Source organism: Pistacia vera, unplaced genomic scaffold (genome assembly GCF_008641045.1).
Source record: "Pistacia vera cultivar Batoury unplaced genomic scaffold, PisVer_v2 Contig573, whole genome shotgun sequence".
NCBI lineage: Eukaryota > Viridiplantae > Streptophyta > Magnoliopsida > Sapindales > Anacardiaceae > Pistacia > Pistacia vera.
In genome coordinates this window covers 55843-76914 of record NW_022196416.1, presented here as the reverse complement: position 1 = coordinate 76914, position 21072 = coordinate 55843, and the positions used below count along the sequence as shown (strand labels likewise).

Here is a 21072-nt window from a genome sequence, read left to right as displayed (position 1 = left end):
TCAATTGACCCAAACCAATTCATAAGTCACACTTTCAATCAACCCAGACCGATTTATCGATTCATACCTTCAGTCGGCCTAGACTGACCTATAGATTTACATCTTCAATCGACCCAGACCGATTGAAGGACTTGCACCTCCCCTCGACAAGTCATAAACCCAACCCACTAAACAGTCCAGATGACTCAACCGCTTAGCCTCAGAAAAATCACAAAGCACAAGCAGTTGGGTCAACCCCTAATACATCTACAAACAATCAAGCAACCAACTCATCCATCCATAAGGAAAGCAGCAAAACAAACAAAAACACAAGTAAAAACACAAAAGCCATTGACGGCTAAGTATAATATAAAATAGCCTCCAGCGGCCAAGTATCAAGTACAAAAAGTGAGGTGGGATCGAACCACAGCCTGGCCTAGCCGAGGATAATATGGATCCTGGTATCCAAGAATGCCCTTCCAATAGGCTAGTTGAGGATTTATCTGAAGTGTCAATCGACCAAAGTGAGCCGAGCCGAGTGTTGAGGATTGGAAGCAATCTCAACCCCCAGCTCGCCAGTAATTTGACCAGCTTCCTCAGAGAAAATATCGATGTGTTCGCATGGATGCATGTCGATATGGTCGGGATCAGCCCGAACATCATTTGCCATGCCTTGAACATCGATAGTGAGGCCAGGCCGGTCCGCTAGAAGAGAAGAGCGATGGATCCAAAGCAATATGCCACCTTGAAAGATGAGGTGGATAATCTCCTTAGGAATGGATCTATTCGGTAAGCGTTCTACTCGAGTTGGGTTGTCAACCCGGTTCTGGTAAAGAAGCCCAATGGCAAATGGCGAACCTGCGTTGACTTCACCGACTTTAACAAAGCATGTCCAAAAGATAGCTATCCCCTGCCAAGGATTGACTAGCTTGTTGATGCCACCTTCGGGCACGAGCTGTTGAGTTTTATGGATATATACTCGGGATAAAATTAGATTCCGATGTATGCATCAAACGAAGAGCATACCTCCTTTGTTACAGATCGGGGGCTGTATTGTTACAAGGTTATGCCCTTCGGCCTGAAAAACGTTGGGGCAACTTACTAGCGGCTGGTTAACTGGATGTTTTCCGAGCAGATAGGAAAGTCGATGGAAGTCTATGTTGATGACATGCTGATCAAGTTGCATGTCGCTTTTGATCACATAGCACATCTCGCTGAGATGTTCGACATCCTCCGAAGGTACAGAATGAAGCTCAACCCCCTCAAATGTTTGTTCGGAGTCTCCTCAAGAAAATTTCTAGGGTAAATGGTTAACCAGAGGGGAATAGAGATCAACCCCGAGAAAATCCAAACTCTCCTCGACATGAAAATCCTGACCAACCAAACGTAGGTTCAGAGTCTCAATGGGCGAATAGCGGCACTCAATCACTTCATATCAAGGGCAATAGATCGCTGCTTGCCATTCTTCAATATACCTAAGGCCAATAAGAAGTTTGAGTGGACTCCCGAGTGCGAACAGGCATTTCAGAGCATTAAAAAGCACCTCGGAAAGCCATCTCTTTTGTCCAAGCCTCTCCCGCTGTAAACCCCACCAATACGTCCAAGGGTAAAATAGTCTTTTCCTTTTTATGTGTTAAGTTAACTACCATGCACATGCCTTAGGGGTAAAGTGGTAAAAGAATGATGATATTTTGTTGGCTTGACAAGATAAAGATGATGAAGGATTAAGGAGTAATTAAAAGACAATTGTTAAGGGCAAAAAGGGAAATAATGTTATAGGACATTAAATGCAAAAGACAAATGTCAAATGAATAATTCTTTTGCAAAAAAAAAAAAAAAAAAAAAAAAAGATATTAGGTGATATGAGTCAGCCAACATATGTCTTCTACCACTTTTCTTTATCTTCTTCAAGTTTTCTACAATCTTCCATAATTTTCTTCACTACTCCATTAAAATTTCAAGTCTCTTAGTTGCAATCTCTCAAGTGTCTTATATTTCTTCCTTTATTAAGGATATTAGGAGGTAAAGTTCAACTCCTTATCTTATATCAATATTGTGTATTTCAAGTTATTGAAGTTTCCTTATAATTTATGTTAGGAAAAGGGTTAATTAGAGATAAGGAGGAGGAAATTTGCAAAGGAGTGTGGTTTCTTGACATAAGGTAAGGGAAACCTCCCTTTAATAGGAAATAAGAATTAGGTTTCTAGGGTTAGTATTAGGGAACCTTAATTCTTGTTACACAATAGCAATTGAGCTTGGTTTGATGTTATAATTGACAGATTTATATGTGAATTGTAAAAACATTGAAGTTTGATGACAATCAATGGAATTAGTTGTGACATGAGTTTTTAACATATTATAAGGGAGGTTATTATTGATCATTTAACATGTTTTCACAGGGAAGAATGGTTAGGAAAGGTTAGAGAGTAAGTGGAGCTAAATAAGTAAGGAAAAGCCCTAAAATAGGCATGTTACCATGGTTGCCTTGTCACAGCCATGACCTTCTGAGTGATTTTTGGGCATTTTACCGATTGAACAGGGTTGAGACCTAAAAATAAAATTTGTAGCCCTGTCTCTAAGCTTTAAAACGAGACCAATATCATATCAATCCAATGTGTATAACTCAAGTTATGCCTTCTGGAATCTGACATGTGCAGAATGACTACCTCAAAAGTGCTTCTAATTTCTTAATTTATTTCTTAGCCTAATAATCTATGATTGATTCCAAGTATGGAAATGATGCTTAAAGGGTTTTGAAGTATGTTTAATGAGTGATCTTTATGATTATTTAATGATTGTATGAGCATATATAGTTGATGTAATGCATGACCATGGAGGTTATGTGTAATATGTTATGTATTACCTAATTATGAGCTTGTGTATGTATAAACAAGACTAAGTATGATATGTTCTATGAATTTGTTATGCATCCACAAAATGGTCATGATGAAATGATATGTTCATATATGGAAAGTGTATGTTTTTTTTAAGAATGAAGCATGTCAAGCATATTAATGATGAAAAAATGGGGGGCTTGATCCCAAGTTTGAGCAAAATGCTTCCAAGGTACATAGACATGCATTTTTGTGAAGAAAAATGATTTGTAAATTTTATGGAAGATGTTGGCATGTTATGGGGAACCTGAGCTCACTCATGCACATGTTTAGACCAATAGAAATGAACAGTCCATAGCGTGCATGGCCATGGGGACTGTGTTATAAGTTAAGGTTAGCTCATTGGCCAAAGGTTTCTTAATCCATGCCTCATCTTAGTCCGATCGGTAGACAGTAAAAAGGTTTTCAAAGAAAAATGTATTTATACATGCATGACATTGATGTGCATTATTCATGAACATTAAAGGAAAGCATTCTATGAATTATATTATGCATTATGATATGGATTGAATATGCTATGTTATTAATGTTTGGTTCATGTACAAGTAAATAAGATGCTTCCTAAGTTTAAGAATGTTACATAGGGTTAAATGATCGATACCCTTACTGAGTGATTAGCACTCATTTCCCTAGTTTCCATGTTTTGCAGGTAATGGTTAAAGTGGTAACGGCGAGCGGCTGTCAGGGACGCTTGGGGGCATGCATGTTTTTGTTCTAACTAAACTTATGATGTTAAATAAAGGATGTTGCTTTTGAATTTAATGTTTATAATCTAAGTTTTATGAAATAGTAAATATGTTTTGCTTATAAATGATGGGAGATATTTTATATTTGCTAAAATAGTAAATATGTTTTGCTTATAAATGATGGGAGATATTTTATATTTGCTTCCGCTATTAAACAATTGATGTTGTTGTTTTCTTTACACCATATTTTTCATATATAGTCATGTCTTCATAGGTTGAGTAAGAGAGTAATGTAAATGAGAAGAGAAGTTTTTATTTATGTATTTTCATATAGTACATGTGTGTAACCAGGATTTATGATTTAAACTACACAACCTTCCAGGCGTGAATTCTCTAATTTTCCATCCTAATGGAATACTTAGAGGGTACTTGGTTGGAGGGGGTTGTTACACCCGCAAGAAACTCTCCTCTTGTATCTGTCCGTCTCTCAGTAAGCAATCAGTGTAGCTTTAGTTTGGGAAGAGAATAGGGTTCAATGGCCAGTATACTACGCGAGCAAGCGTCTGTTGGATGCCGAGATGCGGTATCCGAAAATGGAGCGATTGGTTTATGCCCTGTTGATTGCCTCTAGAAAGTGGCGACCTTACTTCCACGCCTACACAATCCATGTAATGACTAGTTACCCGCTCAAAGAAGTCCTCCAGAAGCTAGAGGCATTGGGTAAATTGCTCAAGTGGGCCATGGAACTAAGTCAGTTTTATCTGTAGTATAGACTAAAAGCAACCATCAAAGGGCAGGCTGTTGCCAATTTCATCTCAGAATTCTTATATCATCCAATGAAAGAATCCGAGCAACAAGCCAGCGAAGTCACCCAGGAAACTGTTCAGAACCTATCAACCTGAAGCCTCTATGTCGATGGGTCGTCGAACAATAAAAAGGGTCGGGGCAGGCCTTCTCCTCTTAAGTCCCAAAGGGACTTGCATTCATGGCATTCTTCGCTTTGGGTTCAAAGCGACCAACAATGAAGCCGAGTATGAAGCTCTGCTTTATGTATTGCAATTGGCAAGAGAAATGGGATCAGCCACCATCAGCATCCACAACGACTCCATGCTGGTTGTCAACCAGATTTTAGGGGAGTATTAGGCCAAGGAAGAAAACATGATCAGCTATTTGAAGAAAGCTAACGTTTAAGCACTTCACGATCACGTAGATTCCTAGAGACGACAATTCTGTCGTGGATTACTTGGCAAAGATAACCTTATCGCTAGACTCGGATGTGCTAGAGAGCATTCCTGTTCAGTTCATAAAGGCCCCTAATATCAGCTCACCTGAACAGGCCGTGAATGTGACTGAGTCAATCTCCTGGATGACCCTTATCATTTAGTATCTCTAGGAAGGGACCTTGCCCAACGACAAGGACGAGGCAAGAACCCTACGACCCAGAGCTGCTTGTTACACACTTGTAGGAGATCAGCTATACAAGCAAGGGTTGAGCGCCCCTCTCCTCCGATGTGTAGCCAATGAAGAAACAGACTATATCATGAGGGAGATACAAGAAGGGATCTGTGGTAATCACACAGCTGCATGATCCCTCGCCAACAAAGTTGTTCGTTAAGGGTACTATTGGCCCCTGATCCAAGAAGACACCTACAACTTTGTCAAAAAATGTGACAAGTGCCAACGGTTTGCGAACATACCACGAGCTCCTTCCCACCAGCTGATAACCATGACCAGCCCCTGGCCATTCTCCATGTGGGGAATCGATCTCATTGGTCCCATGCCAGTTGGTAAAGGGGGAGTCAAGTATGCGGTGGTCGCAGTAGACTACTTCACTAAGTGGGTCAAAGCAGAGCCATTGGCCGCGATCACCACTAAAAAGCTTAAGGACTTCGTCTTCAAGAACATTGTGTGCTGATATGGGATTCCTCATACTCTCATCTCTGATAACGGGAAGCAGTTTGATAACAATGAATTCAAGAAGTTTTGCGACGAGCTGGGTATCCACAAGAAATTTGCCTCAGTTGCAAGACCACAAGCAAATGGTTAGGTTGAAGCTGTCAACAAAACCATCAAGCACACTCTGAAGGCCAAACTTGGCGCTGCCAAAGGAAATTGGGCCGACGACCTCCCTAAAGTCCTATGGGCATACATGACAACTCCGAGAACATCTACCTCAGAAACCGCCTTCTCGCCAGCATATAGCTGCGAGGTGATGATCCCTGTGGAGGTAGGAACTGGTTCACTTCGGAGAGACCTGTTCAATGAAACAGACAATAAGGCGCTTATGCGTGCAAGTCTGGATTTAGTTGAAGAACATCGCAGCAAGGCTCAGCTAAGAATGGCAGCCTATCAGCAGCGCACGAAAAGGTTCTTCGACTCTAAGGTTAGAAGAAGAGACTTCTAGGTCGACGACCTCATCCTGAAGGAAGTTATTCTCGGTACAAAAGAACCGAGTGCAGGAGTTTTTGGGGTCGAATTAGGAAGGCCCGGTCGAATTGGGAAGGCCCGTACCGTATTGCCAAAGTGATAAGACCGGGGACTTATCACCTCAATAGGCTGAACGGTTTTGAAGTACTGTAAGCTTGGAATGTTGAACATCTCCGCCCATACTATCAGTAATTCCGAACTCGCTTTTCCCTGGTAAAGATTTTACTTTTCTCAAGCTTTGTAAATAATGTAAGTTTTTTTGTAATTGCTTTTTTGACATGTATATGACTCTGTTCGCATAAACATTACTTGTACGAATGCTATTGTAAACAGTTAGAATGTGATCTCATGTGTAACGCTTGTGGGGTACGAAAAATTGTAAGTACTCACAAAAAATTAAGAAAGCGAAGTCTTTATTCATTATTAAAAAATAAAAAATACATAAAAGCAAGCACAGGGAAGGCGGTACAAAAGCAGATCACTGGTCCTCGTCCCCAGGTCCCGGCGGTGCGACCTCGTCATCCCTAGGCTGGTCACCAATCACCTGCCTGGGTGCGAGCTCCTCTGGGACATACTTCGGATGCTCCTCATCTGGGTCAAGTCCTTGAGTAGCTTCCTCATCAGTCCGCGCCATAAAGCTGAGGGCATCCTGGTACTCGTCAGGGAGGTCGATCTGATCCATCCTAGGGTTCTTCGGCCAAAGGGTGTAGATGGACTGGATTGTCCACTCGGTAGCCCTCTTCTCAATCTCCAAATCTTGTTACTGCATCTTTGTAGTCAACGAAGTAACCCGGCTTTGGGTGAATTGGAGTTCGGCCTCAAGCGCCCACCTTTGCTTTTTGGTGGCCCTCCATAGCTCCGCCCTTTCCCGTTCTGCTCGCAAGGCCTGCTCGAAGTTTGTTTGTAGCTCTTTTTCCTTCTTGCTAGCCTCTTTGGTGAGTCTGGCCACTGTCCTCTAGAGCTCCTTTACTTCCTCTCCTTGCTTCTCCAGCTCAGCCTTCTGGAAGTCCACCATGTGAAAAGCAGCATTCCTTTCAGATAGGTACTGATTTGCTTGAATGGTGGATGAATCTTTCTTTGCTTGAGCGGCTTCTAAGTCCCACTTAAGCCACATGTTCTCATCTCTTAGCTCAACCAGCCCCTCAGCAGCCCCCAGCTGAGCCTTCTGTATAGACAAGTGCATAGAGAGCAGGGCTTGCGTAATGAAGAGAGTAAAGAGTTAGTTTCCTTTTTACTGAAAAAAGCAAATGTAAAGTCCTCACTGAGGATAGCTCGTTTTACCTGGCTCAGGTGCTGGCAGGATGTGGACATCAGGTCCATGGGGTTAGAGGCCATGAACTGCTCGAACACCTCTGTGAGCCCGTACTCCAACAGGGTGAATACCACCGACTGTAGATGATCTGGCAGTTGCCCCATAGAGTCCAGCATGGGCGTGCCTGTGCCCGCAGCAGGTAGCATTCCCTCCTTTGGCTCATTGCTCGACCTCCTCCCAAGACCTACAGCTTCGCTTTGCCTAGTCTGTGAACCCTCTGAGGCAATGCAAATATCGGTCACGCTCTTGGAAGGCCCTTCCGAGCGGAACGCTTTGTAAGGCTGCGACCTCTCAGGCTAAATGTCTAGGCCCTCTGACTCAAACTCTGACTCCTCAGCCCAAAGTTGCTTTCGCTTCTTAGTCTTTTGGGCCATAGTCTTTTGCTTCGAGCTAGCACCCGAAGGCTGGGGAGTGCCTACAGGTCGAACCGGAGCGCCCGCTGGTGTCCCTCCAACGGGGGGACCGTTGGGAGCTGCTCCAGCTGGTCCAGTTACGTTTGCATGGGGGAAGACAAACTACCTTGGTCGTGGTGATCTGGGCACTTTCGGAGGCATGGTTGTTGCATGCGAACGTCGTTAGCAAAACTGTTCGCTGGATGCAAAATTGAAAAACAAGGTAAGGTAATGGTGCTTACTCGATGTGGTCTCTAAGGTCGCTTCTTGATTGAAGAAACCGTACTTTCGCAAATTTACGGTTGTTACAAGCAGTCTCGTGTCACGACTTTCTTCGAGCAAAAAACCGAAAGCTGTGATTCTGTTAGGATCCTCGAGAGCCGATAACCTGGTCATCTTTTTAACTACGAAGAAACAAAAAACTAAAACTCATTAGCGAAAACTAAAAGGAAATTCGCGAACTTAAAGAAAGGAGAATCTACTAGGCTCCTTAAATTGGCAAATGCCATCATATCGAAAGAAGAAAAACTTCGTCTCGTACACCCCAACATTGCTGGGGTAACTATGTATTCTCGCTTCGATGGTAGGTCGCTTCGAGAGGTGGAAGGAATCCTTATCCTTACTCTTCTTCAGGATGTACGAGCAACCGAGCTCTAGCGCGGTTAGCTTGCCCAAACCGTTCTCGTCGCATGCGATATACATAGGCACGACTATCATATACACATTCAGTGTAAGCTGTAGTGGTGCGATCCTGAAGTGATCCAGGATCGACCTAACGAAGGGATGGAAAGGGATTAACCCTCCACTTTTAAAAATATTCTCGAAGATCGTAGCCATTCCTTCTGGCAAAATCCAAGCTGTGTACATCCTATGCTGGAAGACCTCTACGCTGAGAGCGTATTGGTCTACCACCTTCTGAATCTCCTCGACAGTAATTACCGATAGAATCTCCTGAGAGGGACCTTCTGGGGCATCCTGCACCAGCTAGCTGGCTCCCTCATCTGTCTTAGTCATTGAGGGGTCCATTCTTCTGCAGTCTGAAAAAGTGACATGCAGGAATCACTCAGTTGTCGTACACTGTCTAGTACAATGACGTGGAGGAAAAAATAAGTGCTTCCTCTCTTAAACCCTAGAAAAAACCCTAACATAATTCTTAGGAGCCACCCCCAATGGGTCAGACCCTAGGAGAAGATTTCATCTCCGATCAACTACCGGCAAACATGTCACTGCATGGCAACCATCAAAAACAAAAAAGAAATAAAATGGCAGAGGAACCATCTTTACCTCTTGAGTATGAAGACTGATCCTCCTACTCTGAGTGTCAAGCGCACACCAATCTGAAAGACAGAAAATCAAGGCTCACGAAAGTTTCTTGCTTTCTCTGAAGAAGTGAATATTATGCCATTACCAGAGGTGAGTCTGAGGTTTTATAGTGAAGGAAGTGGCATTTGGTTTTCTCGAAGTCAAACGATGTTTGAGCGGAAATCACTTCTCACTATTGATCGCGACCACTTGTCGCTAATCAACGAAGAAGAGTGACCGTCACGCTTCGAAAACCAAATCGTCATTCTTTTTTGTTGAAACACTCAAGCGACGGCACGTTTCCCTCCTCCACATTAAATGCGCCCACATCAGCATTTAATGCTCTGATAGGAAATGCCGTTTCAGCATGACTCACATTTAATGCGCATGGATGTCACTTATTGTGCATAAGACACGACTGTCAGAGCAAAAGACATTTCATTAAATGTATCAACTACAAAAGTGCAACAAATAACATCTGAAGAGGTCATAAAACATTCTTCGTCATGTGTCAATCGCGAAGCGACGTGACTCTTTGCCTTAGTCGCATGTCAGTTGCGAAGCAACATGACTTTGTTTTCAACAAAAAATCTCTAAGTATAATCAGGTCGTGAACTTTGGTCGAAGACTAGAATCATCGTTACGGCATTGGAAAAGGTCTAGAACAGGTCGCGGACCTCAAGGAAGATCATTTCAGGTCGCCTACATGAAAATGTTTCCGCGACCTCTTTGCAACCAGGTCAGATCGACCAATGTCCATTCGACGCGCATCAAATCAAGGCATGATTTTGTAGTTTTCAAGGTTCGATCCTCAAACCTTAAAAACTAGGGGACTTCCGTTATGCCTAAAAAAGTAGGGCTGACGCCGAGCCTTGTCAGCATGGGTGGTCAGAGCTTAGGTAGGTTCTACAACCATTCAGACGCAGCCACATCGCATGCTGACGCGAGCGGCATGCTCCTGCCAGTGTAGTGGGTGTGCACTAGACTGGCGAAAGGCTGGAGGCATTCCACGTGTCCAATCCTTACACAAGTTGAGGAAATCACTCGAGCAGGTGAGTAACGGGACATAAAGAAGGATTTGCACGACAATCTGACCCACTCACAGATTCAATAATTATTACCTTAATTCATCCCACTATAAATAGAGGGCTCCTCTCCCGTTTGTGGGATTAGCTAATTTCACTCTGTAATAGCATTCTCTCTCTCTCTCTCTCTCTCTCTCTCTCTTGTATTCACTTATACCTTCAAAGCTATAAATCAGCTCGCTAGAAGCGATCTAATCTCACATATTAATACAATATCAGTGGACGTAGGATTCGCTTGTTCAAGCATCCGAACTACTTTAAACATTGTTCTTCACCTCTTATTCAACCCAATATCTCATATACACGTGTGTCTTCTGAGTCAACTCAACATTTCTCACGTACGATTAGTTGGTGTCAAAATCACGCATCAACATATTTATTGGACCTTATTTTGTAATATAAACAATATTATATATTTTCTAAATTTTGCATTACAAAAGATGTCACATATTAGTGGCATATGAAAATTGTGTTATTAAATAATCCATAAATATCTTGTTTAAGATACAAAATTTGAGATATGAATTTGAGATGTATAGTATTATTATTGCTATTATAACATCGTATTTTTTACCTACTTTTATTATTTTGTTAATAGTTTATATTAACTAATTATTTTTATTGTTTCTTTTAATAAAAAATAATAAAATAATTAGATAGCGTTTGGGACATGAGATTAAAGGTGGGATTGGACAATTCTTTTCCAATCCCGACGTTTTAAGGAGAATGGGTTTCACATCCCATTCTCTTTCCATGGTCCCACTAGATTGGGATAACGAATCCCAGGGACGGTGGGATTCGTTATTACCGAGTTCGGACAGTTTTTTTTTTTCTTTTTATATTATATACATATATAATTAAAATTAAAATTAATATGTCATGCATTATTAAAATTAACAAAGTCAACGTATAACATTGGTATTATCGAGGTCAAATGATTAATTTAATAGTACATTATATTGTTTTCTTAAAAAGAATTTATTCTTAAGTCAATATAGGAGAAAAAATTAAATGTGACATTATTAATAAATAGTAATATTATCATATATTATAATNTTTTTTTTTTTTTTAATCACTGAATTTAAAAAATAGCCACTTCTAACAATATTCTCTTTTGTTTCAAAACTCAGCTAGACTGTAAAGCCAATATATGGGCTGCATTATGACCCATGCCAACCCCACTGCCAAATATTTCTAATTCCCCAATCCCTATCTCAAACATGACTTATGGGCCAAAGCCGGCATGCTTTTCTTCACATCTTCCATATACCACCACTAACAAAACAAAATAAAGTAGACACTAAAAAATAAAAAAAAACATAACATCCCTCACAATCATTCAGCATTATCCCTAATTGATGCCGCATGAACAACCGCCAAGTCATCTATACAACAAACCAATCAATTCCTGACACAAATTCATTGTCCTCTTTCATTTACCCTATCAATTAACATAATTATAGCTCGTCAAAATAAATATCTAAAGCTTATATATGTATTTTTAACTTTATATAAATAAATAACTAACATAAATAATTAAATAAACAAATACCTAAGCACGAGCAAAGCCATAGAGTGCAAAAGTCACTACAAGGAAAATGACATTTGGCATCTATCGAAAATAGACGCCAATAGTCATATTTAGATGCTGATTGTTTATCGCGTCTAAAATTCCTTAGTCGCCAACTAGTTGTAAAATTGCTGTCCCAGAAAGTGTCGGCGACTAAAAACATGGTTAGATGCCAAAACTTTGTCTTTAGCGACCAGTAATTTAGTTATTAATTGCTTCGAAAAATAGTCCCCTAAATTAGACGCCAAATGAATAAGGGTAATTTGGTAAAATTGCACTACGACTATTGATTTAGTTACAAAATGTAGCTTTTTGTGACTAAAAAATGGATGGTAATTCCCAAAAAAATAGACGCTGAATACTTAAGAGTAATTTGGTAAAAGTGTTTAGGCAACTACTTTGCAAAATGCCTCTTACAGTAACTAAAACTTTAGTGTTAATTGCCGAAAATTTGAGTCAGTAAATGTTGAACCGAAATATGGTAATTTCCTTTTCGTAACCATTAAATTAGTTGTAGAAAGTGTTTTAATAACTAAATTATCAGTGCAAAAGCAGCTCAATTTTAGTTGCTAAAAGTTTTTGGCCAATTTGCTTTCTTTGATTTCGCAACTAATCATTTGGTTAGGAAAATGGACTTTTCTACATCTAAGTGGTATAGTTGCCCTGTAATACTTTCTCTCTCTAGCTAGTATACTCATAATATAAGAGTAAAACTCACTAAAAATATATAAATATATATATATATATATAAGAAAATGTACATGTAGATGAGTATAAAATAATGGGCCTATATCTAATTTTTCTTTATATATAAATCTTTACATAATGTAATANTTGGGATTTACTTACCTTGTTATGGAGAGATCTCACTAGCTCTTCCTTTCTCTTGGTTTGCTTGCTTTTTCTCTACTCTTTAAACAAATGAACCAAAAGCCCTCAATATTCAAATATACATAAAATCTCACAAAGCTTCACATCCAAAGCAAGAATCCTTACCTTAGGATGCCTTAGATTGATTTTCTACCCCAAAACAACTCCAAAAGCCCTCTAAAAATCCTTGAACAAATGAAAGAGAAATTGAGAGGAAGTAAGAAAGGAGAGTGGCGATGGAGAAGAAGAATGAAGGGTTTGCAATGACTTAATTCCTTTTAATGCAATTTATGCACAAGCATTCCCATTTTGCCCTTACTCTTCCTTAGGAATTCCATCTATATCCTTTGATTCATTACAAACTCACCCCCATATTAACAAAGGCTCCAAGAAATTTCCTTACATTTTACTCCCCACTTTTCCTGCTAATTAGGGGTAGAATGGTCAAAATGCCCTTAGGGAAGAAAAAATCTAAAACTTAACAAACATTTTGGTCGGCCTGTTGCCGCGGCGAAGAAGCTTCTGTCGCCGCGGCGAAACTATCCAGCAACTTCCCCGTGGGCTTCAACACCTATTCGCCGCGACGAAGATTCTTCCTCTCCCCGGCGAAGCCTGGAAACTAAAATTCTTCTATTTTCAACCAATTTCAGAGCAAGTGTTCAACATATCACTCAATCAAAGGTCAACCAAACAATAATACTAATAAACCAACTCAAATAAGAGCAAAGGAAGAGACATTAGCGACGTGCCTCAAGTGGGGGGTTACACAGCCAGACTCTAAAGCCAATATATGGGCTGCATTATGACCCTTGCCAACCCCAGTGCCAAATATTTCTAATTCCCCAATGCCCTATCTCAAACACGCCTTATGGGGCCAAAGCTGGCATGGTTTTCTTCACATCTTCCATACACCACCACTAACAAAACAAAATAAAGTAGACACTAAAAAATAAAAACATAACATCACTCACAAACATTCAGCATTATCTCTGAATGGTGCCACATGAACAACAAACCTAACAACAAAAGATGACATGGACACACCGAACCCAGCTTTATAAGCGTTATTCATCTCAACAACCATCCAACAACTACACTAGAAAAGTATGGTAAGGAAACTATGAACAAATGATCTGATCACTTCACACATTTTAGCACATCCATTTAACAAAACATAGGATAAGTTTTTGCTACACATAGTTCATGATCGATGAAACGATATCAAAGAGTCCTACATCAAAGTCTGAAGAAAAAACCAAGCCACCAAGTCATTTAAACAACAAACCAATAAATTCCTGACACAAATTCATTGTCCTCTCCCATCTACCCCATCAATTAACATAACTATAGCTCGTCAAAATAAATATCTAAAGCTCATATATGCATTTATAACTTTATATAAATAAATAACTAACACGAATAATTAAATAAATAAATACATAAGAACGAACAAAGCCACGAAGCACAAAAGTCACTGCAAGGAAAGTGAAATTTGGCGTCTATCGAAAATAGACGCTAATAGTCACATTTAGATGTTGATTGTTTATCATGTCTAAAATTCATTAGTCGCCAGCTAGTTGTAAAATCGCTGTCCCAGAAAGTATCTGTGACTAAAAACATGGTTAGACGCCAAAACTTTGTCTTTAGCGACCAGCAATTTAATTACTAGTTGCTTTGAAAAATAGTCCCCTAAATTAGACGTCGAATGAATAAGGGTAATTTGGTAAAATTGCACCGCGACTATTGATTTAGTCGTAGAATATAGCTTTTGGTGACTAAAAAATGGATGGTAATTCCCAAAAAAAATAGACGCCGAATGCTTAAGGTCAATTTGGTAAAAGCTTTTAGGCAACTACTTTTTTAGTTGCAAAATGCCACTTATAGTGACTAAAACTTTAGTGGTAATTGCCAAAAAATTTAGTTGGTGGATGTTGAACCGAAATATGGTAATTTCCTTTTCACAACCATTAAATTAGTTGCAGACAGTGTGTTTTAATGACTAAATTATCGGTAGTGAAAGCAACTCAATTTTAGTTGCTAAAAGTGTTTGGCCAATTTGCTTTCTTTGATTTCGCAACTAATCATTTGGTTAGAAAAATGGATTTTTCTACATGTAAGTGGTATAGTTGCCCATAGTATATGAGATTTGGAAACTAATTTTTTTAGTCAGTAATAATTGATTAGTCCAGGATTGTTTATTATTTCTATGACAAAAACTTTAGTGGCTTGTAATTCACCTGGTGAACACATTGAACATCAACAAGATAAGAGAGACACAATAAAAAAATGTGGATCAATAACATCAATTGTCTTCATTGCATATAAAGTCAATAGTCCATACATGGATTTGTTTTGTAACATGAGCAATAAAAATCCAAAAATGCACTATCATGTTTGCATAACCAAAATTAAAAGCATGCACCCATCATTTTCATCAATATATATCTATCTGTGCATAACTCCAACTTACAAAATGCCCACCCCATGTACACCATCTAAATATATGCACAAGCAATCCCAAAAAGTCCAAAAAAAAAAAAAATTAAATTAAAAAACCTAACCTACCCCCATGTCAGAATATATACTGCTATTGAGTGCTGGAAATGCAGATTTATTTAGTTATTTGGGGGTGAAACTGTAAGGAATTTAAGGTTTAATGCATGATTTATGATGTGATTTCTTGGATGTTTTGTTATCTTCTAGAATCACAAGTGTTGTGTGTGTTTTCAAGTATTCAGGTGCAAAAGAATGGATTATTCATGCTTGTGCTGGTGTTAGAACGTCCTAGACCCATTCCAGTGCAGATAAATCAAGGCGAGAAGAAAAGAGTGAAATTCCAACTTTGCGCTTCAACACAATTTTCTGAGCCGCAGCACAATGTCAACGAATTGTAGCGTGACGCAATTAAACTGAGTTGCGAAGAGTAGAGTTTTTGTCGAAGAACAAATCGCCTGAAACACGTTGGGGCGCAATTCACCATATTATAGTATGGTACTAGATATGTTTTCAATAAAATATTTAATGAAGATTCAACTTTATGGTAATACATGTCGAATAATGCTATGTTTACAACTGAGTCATACAATCAGACAAAAAATTTACATGACTATTCTATTCTATGTTTTTTGTCTGATTGTATGACTCAATTGTAAACATTACGTTATTCATACATGTCAATCCATTCTTTCCTACTTCGGAAATAAATAATGTTAAGTTTACACTATTCTGTCACATAATGGCAGCCAATGTGGCATTTGCCATGTCATATGACATGTCATAAATCTCCCACATGACTCCCCCAAATTAATAAAAATTAAAAATTAAAAAACAACAACAACGTTATTTTTGTTGACCCTAAATCTAAATACTAACTAAAAGCTCTCCCCAAATTTCCTTTCAATTTTTAGAACGACATTCTCCGACCTCAGCCCCCAATATGTCGCCGACGCAGCTGCTCCAGGACGTTGCCCTACACTCATCACGGTCGCCCATCTCAACTGCACGACAACCCACAAAAACATCTTCATACATGGCTTTGAGATCCCCATTTCATTCATCTTCAATCTCTCAAAACCCATCTCTGAAATTTAATGTTCACAACCTCACAACTTCAAGCTCCAAAAATGAAGTTTTGTATTCTTTCAAAAAACCCCTTGAACGATCCTCCCTTACTAAATTCCTCAAAGAAAGTTGTCGATCAAGTAACTTTAATCAAAATGAAGCATTGTACTTTTTTTATTACATGATTAAGTTGCAACCCATTTCTTGAATCTCATCATTCACTACTTTGTTTAGTGCATTAGCTAAGAAGAAGCATTACTATGAAGTGATTTCACTTTATAAGCTGTTGAATTCAATTGGGTTGTCTCCAGATTTAATGTCTTTGAACATTTTGATAAATTGCATGGGTAATATTAAAGGGGCTTCAGATAGTTTTGCGGCTTTTTGGGCAATTTTGAAGAAGGGTTTCACCCCAAATGCCATGATTTTCAATTGTTTGATTAAAGGTCTGTGCATAGAGAGAGATTATGGAGTTGATGGAATTGTTTAAGAAAATGGTTGCTGTTGGTTGTAGGCCTAATGTGATTACTTGTGGGTCTTTGATTGACGGATTGTGTAAAACGGGGAAGATAAGTGTTGCTATTAAGTTGCATGAAGAGATGGTTAATGGGAATGTAGGATTTGGTGTTATTTGTAGGCCAAATGTTGTTATTTATAATAGTATAATTAATGGCCTTTGTAAGGCTAGATTAATTGAGAAGGCTAGAGAATTGTATTTGGAAATGAAGAGTTTGGGAATTAGTCCAGATGTAATCACTTATAGCACTCTAGTTCATTGTTTGTGTTCTGTGGGTGACTGGGAGAAGGGTAAGAGTTTATTTATTGAGATGATTCAAAGAGGTGTGGATCCCAACGTTTATACCTATAGCATTTTAATAAATGGTTATTGCTTGGCAGACAGAATTGGTGATGCAAGGGCGTTGTTCAATTCTATAACTAGGAAGGGGTATAGACCTGATGTTGTTTGCTACACTACTTTAATCAATTGGTATGGCAAGAATAAAGAAGTCAAAAGAGCTCTTTATCTTTATCAAGAGATGATTTTAGAAGGAATTAGGCCTGATGTGATTACATATAACGCCTTGTTAATTGGCCTTTTTCTTAAAGGTAATGTAAAAGATGCACGAAATTTAGTTGGTGAGATGCGACTTAACGGTGTTTTTCCTAATTCTTGGACATATAGCATTTTCATTGATGGACTTTGCAAGAATGGATGTGTTTTGGAAGCGATGGAATTGTTTAATACTCTAGTAAATTATAAGTTTGTAGTTGCCTTGAAGGTTTGAGTTCCCTCATTGATGGATTATGTAAAACAGGGAGATTCAAAACTGTTTGGGACCTATTTCTGAAATTTCTCTTCATGAAAACCTAGTGCCAGATGTTGTAACATATAGCATTTTGATCAATGGGTTGTGTAAAATTGGACAACTAGAAAAAGCAAATGAGTTGTTGTCACATATGGAGGAAAAAGTTTGTGCTCTAGATGTAGTCACATTTACTACGCTCATGTTCGATTTCCTCAAGAATAATGAGATACCAAAAGTTGTTGAACTCCTTCATAAGATGGTAGAGAGAAATGTGAAGCCGACTGAATGTACAATGTCCTTAGTCACACAGTTACTAATGAAGGCCAAAAATTATCGTGAATGTTTGAACCACTTCCTTAATTTATGGTCCAAAAGTGAAATTGAAGTTTACGTGATAAAATGATAGGAACCCACTCCGATAACTCAACAATTTGGCTGGGTAGTAGGCCTTTTGTGGGCTTAGATAGAATTCTCCTTGGAAACTGGCTTGCCAAGGGAGGGTGCCCAAGCCCTTTATAACCCACGTGCCCACTCTTTTCCCCTTCCATTGTGGGATCCTAACATAAAACTTTAGTGAGTATTAAACTTCTTTCAAAGCAGAATCCTGCAAAAGTTCATCTAGCTGCCCAAGTGCTCTATTTCTATTACGATAAGAAGAAGGTTCAGTAAGCACTTTCATCTGTTCGAATTTGATAGGGACGGTAATGGGGATGATTGAGAATGATGGCTTCCCCGATCAGACATACGATACGTGATCTGTCTCTGTTGTAAGTGCATAAAATGGAGGTGGTAGCATTGCAGGCTGCACTGGCATTTGCACATGAAGTTGGTCTTTAAGGGTTCACGGATTAAAAGATTATTTCTGGTGCAAATTTCGGTAAGCAAAAGCTGTATATTAGAAATTGTGGAATGGTTCTTACTTCAACTACGACAAAAATGGTAGCCGCTCAAGTTCATCTATTCAACCTAATCAGTTTACTGGATGATGGTATGCTGCAACCAATTAACTTCATTCATTGATAGTCTCAAACATCCAAGCCTGATAAATCTTAATTTATTTATAGTGTTTCACATTTTTTTTTCTCAATATATATTCTTTTTAGTTCAAATCTGATAAGACTAGAACTTACCAGGGGTGTCTCTAATGATAGTTTATGAAGACAAAGCAAGAGGAACATTAGAGAAGGTTTTTAACTGTAATTTCTTAAAGAATATAGATGCACAGCAGGGGCCGGTCAATGGGATCTACCTGTTGGAACAATTGACATGACAACATTACAGTCAAGAGAAATATGGTCTGGTGTTACATATGCAGTTGTTGTAACGATGATCTATGGAGATTTGGTCGATATGAGATTTCAAATTGCGATTGAAATCTATGACGCAACATGGTTTGAAAATGGACTCAAGTAAGATCCCCCTAAGCTTATCAAATAGTGTTATCTTATGGTTTAGTTATAGACTGTTAACTAAGCTGAGTCTGTGTTTTCTAGATCTGTATAGATTTCATTGCAACATCTATTTTGTCAATTCATTTAATTTGTTTTTGGTGGTGTTGAAGGTTGATGTTGTGCTGGAAATGCAGTGTGCTGGAACTGAAGCTTGAAGATGTTTTTGACGTAAACATAATTGTGTGCATGATGCTGTTCAGAAGGCAGTAGCTTAGGACAAATTTGTTCATTTTTTATGATGCTGGTTGTGCAAAGAAAAGAGAGATGAACTGAAAAACTGGATCACTTTTCATTATACAAATGGCTGCATATAACAATACTTCCCTTCTTTCCCACAACTATCAGAGACTTTTACTTAATCTCAGCTAAACCACTCAAAAACTAACAACTTCATTACAAAAAAGCTGAGCCAATAAATACAAGGATTAACATTAAAAATTATAGTAGAACTTAAACTACTGAACCGTGAAGCAACCCCATGCACGTCCATGCACAGCAAAACATTTTTAGCCTTTCATACATTTGGCAAGCCATACTTCCAGCACAACATCAACCTTCAACACTCCACCTTGGTGATTTGGCTGGAAACACCAAGTTTTAGCCTCAAGGCTTCAAACTTGGATTTGCATAATGCCTTTGTCATGATGTCTGCAACTTGGTCTTCCCCTCTGCAGTGAACTAAGTTCACTTCTCCACACTGTTCAGCTTCCCTAACAGCATGATACTTAATCTTAATATGCTTTGTTCTGCCGTGAAGTACAGGATTCTTTGCCATAGCTACAGCCGACTGGTTATCACATAGAATCAAAGTAGGATCCCCTTGCATTTGATGCAAGTCATTCAGCATCTTCCTAAGCCACACAGCCTGGTTCACAGCTGCTGCGGCAGATACATATTCAGCTTCAGCAGTAGACTGTGCCACAGTTTCCTGCTTCCTTGACAGCCAACTGATTGCACCCTCATTCAGATAGAACACATAACCAGAGGTGCTTCTTGCATCATCCAGGGATCCACCCCAATCACTGTCAGTGTACCCCAACAACTTCAGACTTTCAGATTTCTTAAACCAGATGCCTAATATGCTGGTTCCTTTCACATACCTCAGCACACGTTTGGCAGCTTTAAAATGCAATTCACTTGGGTTACTCATAAACCTTGAGAGGTAACTTGCAGTGAACATAAGATCAGGTCTGGTGGCTGTGTAATACAGCAAACTTCCCACTAAGCTTCTGTATATCCCTTCATCTACCCTCTCTGCACCATCTGTTTTGCTTAATTTCAAGTTGGGAACCAGTGGAGTATTCACTGGTTTGCAATTCTCCATTCCAAACCTCAAGAGAAGCTCGGTTGCCTACCCTTGTTGACATACAAAAATCTCACCAGTAGCCTGATATATCTCCATGCCAAGGAAGTACTTCATTAATCCCAAATCTGTCATTTCAAATTCAGCTTGCATGTCTAACTTAAATTGGTTCAATTCATCAGGATTACTCCTTGTCACCAACAGGTCATCAACATAGAGAGAAACCACAACCACTCCTTTCTTAGTTTTCCTAATGTAGAAAGTGTGTTCATTAGGACTTCTAGTGTATCCAAGGCTGCATAAATGGTCATTTATTCGGCTGTACCAAGCTTTACGGGCTTGCTTCAAGCCATACAAGGCCTTCCTCAGTAGGTACACATAGTCCTCTTTTCCTTCAACCTTGTAGCCTTTGGGTTGCTCTACATACAGCTCCTCTGAAATCCATCCATTCAGGAATGCTGACTTGACATCCAACTGAAAAAATTTTCCAGTTGAACTGAGCTGCAAGAGCCAACAACAGCCTGATTGTGTCTTGCCTAGCAACCAGGGTAAAAGTTTCTAAAAATCAATGCCTGGTTGCTGTGCAAAACCCTTCACCACCAGCCTTGCTTTGTGCTTGTAGATTGAGTCATCAGGGTTGATTTTCAGTTTGAAAATCCATTTCACCTGAATGACTTTTCTCTTTTCAGGTCTTGGTACCAATTTCCAGGTTTGATTTTTATTGATCATGCTCAGTTCTTCTTGCATTGCAGCCCTCCATAATTCGGATTTTGTAGCATCAAAATAGCATCTTGGTTCCACCACTGCCATATTGCACCTTCCATACACATCAGCCAAAGTTCTAGTTCCTCTAACAGCATGATCATCTTCCTCATTTGAATCTGCCTCTTGAATCAGTCTCTCATTTCTCTCATTCTGACTTGATTCAGCTTG

General features: G+C 39.2%; 1 protein-coding gene across 1 annotated transcript; it reads left to right on the top strand.

Annotated features, from left to right (window-relative positions):
- Positions 1-16572: 16572 nt before the first annotated feature.
- LOC116109156 (pentatricopeptide repeat-containing protein At1g63330-like) lies at positions 16573-19046 on the top strand. Its single transcript, XM_031395387.1, has 4 exons — positions 16573-16885; positions 16976-17185; positions 18614-18794; positions 18947-19046. Exons 1-4 carry the CDS (start codon positions 16573-16575, stop codon positions 19044-19046), a joined length of 804 nt encoding a protein of 267 aa, XP_031251247.1.
- The last annotated feature ends 2026 nt before the right edge of the window (positions 19047-21072 follow it).

Bases quoted from the DNA above. Each gene is read 5' to 3' on its own strand.
- LOC116109156 (XM_031395387.1), top strand. From the start codon at position 16,573: ATGGTTGCTGTTGGTTGTAGGCCTAATGTGATTACTTGTGGGTCTTTG. The intron at 16,886-16,975 runs GTAAGAGTTTAT...ATTGCTTGGCAG, and splicing joins TGTGGGTGACTGGGAGAAGG to ACAGAATTGGTGATGCAAGG. The intron at 17,186-18,613 runs GTAATGTAAAAG...GATGCACAGCAG, and splicing joins AATTGGCCTTTTTCTTAAAG to GGGCCGGTCAATGGGATCTA.